General features: G+C 35.8%; 1 protein-coding gene across 1 annotated transcript; it reads right to left on the bottom strand.

Moving 5' to 3' along the window:
* Positions 1-569: 569 nt before the first annotated feature.
* On the bottom strand, positions 570-6630 carry LOC136835254 (acyl-CoA Delta-9 desaturase-like). The gene has a single exon (XM_067098533.1). The coding sequence runs from the start codon at positions 6469-6471 to the stop codon at positions 5431-5433; it is 1041 nt and encodes a 346-aa protein (XP_066954634.1). The 5' UTR covers positions 6472-6630; the 3' UTR covers positions 570-5430.
* Positions 6631-10113: the final 3483 nt, after the last annotated feature.

The raw sequence follows: 10113 nt of genomic DNA on the forward strand, positions 1-10113 counted from the left end.
ATTGCTTGCCAACAAAACGATGAAAATCAGGTTTCGAAACCTCCATGCAGCCCTCAGCGTAAACACGTAAAAAGGACAACGAAACACACATGGACAATACACAATGCACTAGGTCACACAAAGGTCACCCACGTGGCTGGGTCACACGAGAAAAAATGCAAAGAAATGCCTCCCTTCTACACAAACGCAACTATACACTGCACAAACCTAAAGCACAGGCCTACTGGAGGAGGCCAAGGCAATGGAGGGGCAAGATGCTTCGGCAAAAACTAAAGTAGTCACAAAAACGTGACAAACCACCAAACCTCAACTAAGAGAGATGAAGTGTAAACAGACAAACCACAGCTATATGTCTGCGAGCAAAATGGACGAGCTACCCACATCTCAGGTCAAAAAATAATATGCCCGATGGGCATTTGTTTATATAAGTCAGAAGAAAGCTGGAGGGCGTCATGGCGCAAAGTAATCCATCAATGAAAGCGTAGGTTCGTATTCCCGTTGGAACAAATTTGGGTTGTTGCTTCATTACCATAAATAAATTTTCAGGAGGTATAGAAAAAAAATCCAAAATCGGTCTTATCTTTATTGATGACCATATATTTTTTAATCATTACCAAGGAAGACTAGCAATTTCTGCATTATATATATATAGATTCAAAAATGTATAATTTCGTATTAAAAAATAATGCTATTACAACTGACGATCGGATTACAAAATTTCTTCACTCCTCTTTATTTTGCTTTTTTTACGAAGTACACTTGAGGGACTTTTTTTTGTTGTGTTTTGCCTTTGAAAACATCTGTCCTAATGAATCCAGAAGAAAAGAACTGATTTCCTCTTTTGTCTCTCCTAAATAATTAGTCTTACAATCAATGGTCAGGTTATACATTAGCCTATCTACATATTGTGAATGCCTCCTTTTGAAGAGGTATGGCCTATGTGACTGCCTAAGACAAAACTTTCTCTCTTTTTCTCTCCGTCTCGGGATGCAAAGGCCGACAGGATGTAATCAATCCTTATCCAACCCATGCCTCGCCCTGACAGAATACCAGACGAAGGAAGAAAGGCAGGGAAAATGGACGTGAGGAGTCTAACCCTGAGGAAAGTTTTTACTAATTGGTGAATTCAAAACAAGCAAAGAACTACAGCATATTGTTTGCAGTCACTTTCTAACTTCTGGATAGAAAAGCTTAGGCATTAATACTTGCAGCAAGGAGAGAGAGAGAGAGAGAGAGAGAGAGAGAGAGAGAGAGAGAGAGAGAGAGAGAGAGAGAGAGAGAGAAATTTGACAGGCACAGTAATAGCCCCTCATGAGGCAGTTGCATTGTGGCACATATCACAGAAGGTTATTTATACAGAACAAAAAATAAATGGGAAAAAAGGAGCACTTACTTAACAACTCCCCGTGTCTTTTACTAGAATAAAGCTAATTTCAATCTTTTTTTCACATCTAACTCACAACCAAATAGTCAAACAAACATAAAACACAAACAAAACATTTTAACTTGATCCAATTCATCTTCTCCAACCACATGGCTACAAAACCATAACACTGCGTTAATAAATGGTTCTCGAACAAATCTGACCTTTTAGAAATGACACGGGGTCAAGTCTCGAGTGAAGATGATAGAGAAGATGAGGACGAAGCAGACAACAATTTCCATTCTAGACTACGACAAGAATTGCATTCATGAGGTAAACTAACTATACTAGATATCGAGACCAGGTGGTGATGGGGGTTAAATACAGGTGACCACCGTCAAAATATACTGCACATAGGTAAGGCCGTATTTTTAAACATGTAAAATGGGTTCCAAAGAAAATTTATATTTCTGGATACACACATGACCTTATTTGTGTAGCCTCAATTATTGTCTTTCTGCTTAAACCGTCGTCTACCAACACTTTCGCTTGTTTAAAAATGTGGCCGCCTTTACAATGATCAAGGACATCGCATCGCAGTGCATTATGATGACATATATCGACAATGTACAAGAAGAAGATTAATATAGGCTAACATACAAAAACCAAGCATTATCCTGAAAAATGAGAGGTCCACAGAAGTCATTCAACAAATCAAAACTGTCAAGGTACGAATTATTATACTGATAAGCATGCAAATAGTTATCAATAAATCCTTTAATATTTGACATAGAAACAAAGCTACTCTCAGGTGAAAATGATCAAAGTTGCAATGATGTACACTGCATATATGGGGTGGGGGTGGGGTTTAAAGAATTATCAGTAAATTAGATTAAAGTTCATTCGCAAGACTTTGGTTTTCCTACTTAATAAATCAGCATGACACATTCACTTACTGTGAAATACTGTATTTTACAAAAGCTTAGATTTACATTAAGTCAAGGTATCCATATACAAGTGCTTGGGAAGTAGCCTAAACTCATGCCACCGAATCAAGAATATTCATAAAGAGTAACTCTCGGATGAAAAAACAAGACGTTGTTCTCGAGGAATAACTTGCTCAGGCTGACAGGGATTACAGGATAGGTCGCTGGTGTGTATGGAATAACCTGGTAAATATGGAATGTTTAGCGCTAACTGTGACAAAACTGACTTTTCAACTATAATTTCACGATCCTAAGCTTTTACATATGTGCCAAAAAAAATATGTCAAAACTATGTGTAGTTCATTTTACTTTCTCTTCTTAACTCAACAAAATCACTTCTATAGTAAAATAACAACAATGTTGTGTTGGAAAATCTTTCATCGTTACTTTCAAAAGTAAACATTTTCTTTCCAAATAACAACTTAATTTTATAACTGAACAAGCTCTGATAAGATTAGCTGAATTTACAAGGTACTTAAACAATACTGAAAGCCATGTTAAAATACAAATTCAATCCTACGGAAATCGAACCATTCGGCAGAATGAACTCCTGGTTTTGGTGTATACAGGTCGAAAAGGAAATTTCAATTTTCATAATCAATACAGACAACTACTTGTTAATAAACACATCAAACATTGGCCGTGCAACGTTGGAAACCCCAAGGAGTAAACATAACATTCACATCTCCCTGTTCAGGTCTTTACTATGATGATCTTATGCTCAACATTCAGAGCAATTGTTGTGGTATTCCGTTCACGGTTGGGAGCATTTGTCGTAGAGAAAGAAAGAGAGACAAGAAAGCTATGTATTTTATACAAATTTCTGCCTCTACACAATCAATTCACATGTTCCACAAGGGCATGGGACGTGAAGCCAATTTTATAACCATAAAAATTACAGTAGATACAGTATATTCAGTTTTGGAGACTAATCATTTAAATCCGTCAAATTCACAAATTCCTCCATATTTCTTATTATAGAAACCAACAGCTGAAATAGCCTGGTACTGATGAAGTCAGGAAAATTCCCAATCAGCCACATGTTATCCAGCTACATTTTCTTTAGGATATAACTTCTACAAAACATCATGTAAATAGTGCACAAATTTCTAAGTATATTCTAGTGCCCAACAGTATGTATATATCCAACTGAGTGCCATCTAATGTGCATAAATGACGTAACACCTACGTTTAACCAACCAATATATATATACATATATATATGTATATATCATAAATACCAGTTGCAAAATTACACAATTCAAGCTAGACTATGCTATGTAAAATACATCAATAAAATAAACTCCCTCAGTAATTTGAAAGTGCTTTAAAAAGCATTTGCACCCACCATTCACATATACATATTTTAAACCACACACACATATATATGTATATACATATATATTATGTAATTTATATATGAAATATATGTGTATATACAGTGTGTGTTTGTCATAACATGTAGGATAAGACATACAACTTTGTTTATACTTTTCTTGATTAAATACTGTCACGGCGTCTAAAATGATAAGATAACCAAAATTCAACAATTGAAAAAGCAAACAAAAACGTGTGCCCACGAGCTCGTATGGCCTACAAGGATAACCATAAGTTTATTCATGTTGTATAATATACAACTGAATTGAAATTTCTGGCACAAAATAGAAAAAGGTCTCCCTTCAAAATAGAAAAAGGTCTCCCTTTCCCAAAGTCAATGTTTATTAAATACCTAATTTGGACCCTAAAGTGGGAAGTATTAACAGCCGAGAGAAAACCATTTTAAAAATCCCCATTCAAAACATGGAAAATCTTCTATACATGGCGTTCATGAATATTCATACTTCCTAAGAGCAACCGCAATAACAGAAATTAAACGTCATATTTTGTTTCTTTTCTGTGGAGGTCCTCTGGGCTTTGTTCTAATCTATGAGGCTTGACGAGAAACAAGAGAAATGGGAAAACGATCAGAGATATTATCAATTATAATTTCAATATTTCTTATTACACTGATCAATGATGAAAACGAAACTTGCTACTGGAAAAAGCAAAATTTTTTTCTAAGCCATGTAAGCGTAAGGAGAGAGTGAGAGAAAGTCTTCGTGCATTTCTAATTTTTTTTACTGTGTAGTTTTATCTCTTCAACCGATGAGACAAGAGTGAAAGTAATGGAGAGCGCGTTCATTTGTAGAAAACCTGCCCCATTCCCATCCACCTACTACTTGTTTACACGAGCGCACGAAGCATTCCATAAATCTCAAATTGGCAACCGAAGCGGGATGCGCACGGATCCTAAGGTTCAACTAACCCTTCACACTTCACTTCCGGCCAGTCTTTTATGCTTCAATAAACACTTTTGTGAAATACGAAGAACCAATTTCGCTTTATGCCAGACAATTTCCCTTGCGCTTACTGTTTAATCAAAGAGATATATAGAAATTAGCTTGCGGGCACCTGGAAATTTACGATACACTGAATACATGAGAAAAGAAAAAGATTTTAAAGTCCACATAAATTCAATACACTATAGTCATACAAAATTAAAAGCCTTGTAAATTTCAAATATTTTAAACAAATAACTGATTTATGGGAAATATGCAATCACGCACTCTGAATAGACGTTGCACATATTTCGCAAATACAGTAAAAATCAAAAGAGGAACACCTGGGTAGCTGAAGGCTTTCCCTTTTGGGCCTTTCTCTTCGTTGTGAAAACTATTAGAAATATCTAAGTAAATGTATGCGCACACAAGATATAAAAGTATAAGAAGAGTATGAACTTTTTATTAATGACAAATCATTCAAGTTCTAAGCACAAATTTCACTGCTTTGTTATAGCCCAATTCCTTAGCCAATATTATACCACTCAGGCAGACGTATTTGCAAAGAATTATAAAATTGGTCGTACTTGGTGATTATCTTTTCTTTGTAAAGGGGAAGAGGGATTGGATGCTGTACCCAAAGAGCAAGGCCTGTGTGCGCTTATTGTTCCGTGACGTGCATTGCAAGGGTGAGTAATCATTCATGGCTTTAAAGTGAGAAGAATGAATCATAAAAGAAAGGTAGGCATGTGGTTGTTCTCTCTCATTTCGCTTTGTGTGTCAGGGGAACGTAAGTTCCGTCGCCCGTCCGGGTGACTCGTCGTCCAATCATCTCAGGTGTGACAGTTCTGAGGTCGTAAGCTTGTCCAATTTTTGCGCAGAAGTCGATGACGAGACAGGTGATATTGTAATTGATGAGACCTCCTAATTCGGCGGTGCGATAATCCCAGGGAAAGACGTGATGGTAATTATGCCATCCCTCGCCCAGGGCGAGATAGGCCACAACTGGGTTTTGTGAAGGGTAAATAGATTTGTCGTAGGGTTTGTTACCAACCCAGTGAGCCAAGGAATTCACAAACCAGGTGATGTGCAATACTATCGTATACCTCAGAAAACCGGCGACCATGAGAGCAGTCACAACATGCTCACCCCAGTACATCCAGGGGATGACCGTTGGCAACAAAAAGCAAGCAGTGACGACAGCAGGCAGGTAGTACTTTCGTTGTAGCATGACGATGGGATCGCTTTCTAGATCGGAGAGGTCCAGGCCCTTGCCCTTGGCAATGACGTCTGGGTGTTTACGGTACATGAGCCATCCCATATGCGAGAAGAAGAATCCTCGTCGAGCGTTGTGGGGGTCAGCGTCTGTTTCGCTGTACTTATGATGGACTCTGTGATCTCGGGCCCACTCGTAGATATCATTCTGGAAGGCAATGGTCTGAAAGATGGCTAAAACAACGCGAAGGGGTGCGCGCGCCTTGAATGAACGGTGTGACCAAAGGCGATGGGCTCCCATGGTAATGCCAAGGGCGGCCATGAAATACAAAACAACACTGAAGAAAATGGTTTTCCACGTTGCATGAAATAGGGCCAAATAAACCCCATAAACAGAATATATGTGTAGCAATGCAAATAATATGAGATTTCTCCATACAACTTTCGACCAGTCCAGATTACGCAGGTTGGAGATGATTTCCCGTAGGTTAATTTTCAACTCTCTTTCCACAAGCTCAGCATGCTCCTGCGGAGTGAGGTCATCTAGTATTTCATGTTTCACAGCTGAATCTGGGGCTTGTGGCGCCATAGCGGTAAAGCAAAATTCTAATGTCACACCACCAGAAATATGTAATATATATCTTGGCACAAGATCGCGTAGAGTAAGCGCACTAGATCAATGACGCTGGATCACGTTCAATAAGCGGGAGCTCTGCAGCAACTGACGATTCCGCTCGTCTCACGGCTGGTATTGTTGAACACCGTGGGATATGGGCGGAGCCTAAACGGACGACATCAGCTTTCATCATAAACAAAATATATGCTCAATTTTGCAGTTTATTGCGGGGGGAAAATTCCATGGTCATACGTCGATGTATATCACTAATAACGGACATAAAGCTCCTGAGAAACCTAATCCATTTGTTGTCCTAATAAAAGCAATATTACCATTATTCTTAAATTTAGCCGGGCAGGGGAAAGGCTCCGCTAGCCAATCGATTCGACCAATGAGTTCCGGCAACAGTGTGACGTCATTCATGCGCAGAGTTCCAAAGGAGGTAGCATGCATTGGCCACGTTGCGTCGCCCCTTACACAATCGCGCATTTGATATCAGCAGACCAGTGAAAACACTTTTGCAGTTTATCGGTAACGTGAGAGAACATCAACCAAGATTTTACTGGACTCAAAATTTGCGTTTGTAAATCATGAAGGACTCCTTAACGTAGTTCACATGAAGCCATTTAATTTGAAGATGAGAGATTCCCATTTCATAACTGAAATTAAAAGAGGGAAATTTTATACAAGAGTTGTTGCCATCAGTAGCCAAAATCATAGCAGAAGCATAATTGTCACCAAGTCGAAGGTCAACAAGCGATGACGTGAAATGGAGGTTAAAGTCTTCATACAATGATATTTTTAGTCATATGATCGGGAATTTCGACACATCATAAGTTAAATCTCCAAAATAACGTAGCGCTTATCGTGACGTATTGTTGTTATACGGTTATCGATACTTTCTTCACCTTTCGACTTTGATGTAGTTGGTTGGCTTTCATTTTCTGGCAAAAGTTATCATTATTTTAAGATGAAAATGAGAGAGGGGCGTGGGTTGGAAATATTACAGAGCGCAAATGAAGAGTTGTCGTTGATAATATATATATATATATATATATATATATATATATATATATATATATATATATATATATATATATATTATAAATTGAAGATTTTCTCTGTAAAAGATTAAAGAAACTATTTTGGGCCACTTTAATGGTTATATACAGAGATAGTTAACGCTTATTGGAGGTTCTTCGATAAATTTTTACCGTTTTGTTATTAGTGGTAAATCGCACATTCCTAATTTTTTTTTTTTGGGGAAAGTCACAAGAGTTCCTCAATCAGTGAGTGTTGGACAGATCAATGAAAACTTGAGCGCGATCATTTTTACCAGTGTCAGCTTGGATCCGTTCTTTCGTCTGGTAGCTAAGTATTAATTGTTTTCTTCTGCTTGTGTAATAATTCAGGTAGTGTTTTCAATATTATATATATATATATATATATATATATATATATATATATATATATATATATATATATATATATATATATATGTACATGCGCACACATACATACGTACATTATAATATATATATTATATGTATGTATGTATATGTGGCATGTACATGTATATACATATATATATACATATACATATACATATATATATATATATATATATATATATATAATCTTGAAAACATTACCTGAATTATTACAAATCAGAAGAAAAACAATTAATTATTCAGCTACCAGACGAAAGAACGGAGCCAAGCTGACACTGGTAAAAATGATCGCGCTCAAGTTTTCATTGATCTGTCCAACACTCACTGACTGAGGAGGCTCTTGTGACTTCCCACACAAAAAATTAGGATTGTGCGATTTACCACTAATAATAAAACGGTAAAAAATTTATCGAAGAACCTCCAATAGCGTTAACCATCTCTGTATACAACTATTAAATTGGCTCATGGAAATAGTTTCCTTTGCTACTTTACAGAAAACGGCAATTTTATTTCTATTGCGAGATTTGAGACTGCGGGAAAGGTCCGATAGAGAAATATATGTAAAACAAAACAACCTTTTACGACACGCCGACTTTTTGATTCGCTACCATATAGCGGTACCCGTTTGCCTCGAACGCATCACACAACGCACCGTGACGAAAGCAAGCGGGAGGACATTTTAATGCTTCAGAACCGGCGCATTTTTCATACCCATAATCTATATAAAAGAAAATCGCTTCCAAATGCTGGAATAGCACGATTGTTTTTAATAGTAACTACAATTTAGACACAAGTTTTCACACCAAAGGTAATTTATAAGTCATATATATATATATATATATATATATATATATATATATATATATATATATATATATATATATATATATATATATATATATATATATATATATAATATATATATATTAACCACATTACGTGATTCGTTTATCACAACACCACAGGTAAAAAATTGCAGGTCCTGACCGGGTTCGACTTAATTTCCGTGCCGTTAACGAGACTCCTTTGTTAATGGCTGTACTTTTATTTGATTCACCTGTGGTGATGTGTGCTTGTGTGTATATATATATATATATATATATATATATATATATATATATATATATATATATATATACATATATATATATATATATATATATACATATACACATATGTATGTATATGTTATATACAGTATATATATATATATATATATATATATATATATATATATATATATATATATATATATATATATGTATATATATATATACATTATATATATATATATACATATATATATATATATACATATATATATATATATATATATATATATATATATATATATATATATATAGACGTAACTGCAAAAGATACACATAAAAAGTTCTGAAATGTTTCTTTGGGACAAATCATGAGGGGAGGGAAAATAAAGAAAATCCTAGGTTCAAGTTTTTTTTTTTTTTTCGATTCATAGCGCTAGTTAACTTTCACAGAAACCACGTTTAAAGCAGTCAATCTTTTAACCTTATGTAATATATTCTCCTTTTCTTCGTCCCATGAGAAAATGACACGCGAAAGATAGACTCGATTCGCAGATGGTGTTACAATTTAGCGTTTCATCTTCCAGTATGAGATAGACCTTCCATCAGAATAACTCGTCAAAAATTTTCGTCTTTCAACTGACATTCAATACTTCAATAGTGAAAAATCTGACTTGCTCAGTAGTTTCATCATCTTGATACTCTCAGAAACCACTGAACATTTTAACATTAATCAATCAGCTGATACGCGGGAAATCTGCAAGGAAAAGCAAGACCAAGAGCAACAGTATTGAAATATACCAACTGCAAGGAAAATTGCCGCCAACAAAATGGACAGCAAAAGAAAAAACGATCAGATAAGGATTCACAAATCTAGTGCAATATACAGTATACCTGAAATTTCAAAACACAGAGCAACAATCATCAGTTATATTAATTAAATTAAATGATTATCTAGGCATTCGCATGAAGCTCAAGGTAACTCATACATGAACCTTTTTTTTTATTTATACTTACACATACACACACACACACACACAGTAACGTTCTTTCTCTGACATCTCGCCTCACTCCAGCAGTGAAATTATTTAACAGCCACAGAGACGCTATACACT

The sequence above is a fragment of the Macrobrachium rosenbergii genome, chromosome 55 (assembly GCF_040412425.1).
Source record: "Macrobrachium rosenbergii isolate ZJJX-2024 chromosome 55, ASM4041242v1, whole genome shotgun sequence".
NCBI lineage: Eukaryota > Metazoa > Arthropoda > Malacostraca > Decapoda > Palaemonidae > Macrobrachium > Macrobrachium rosenbergii.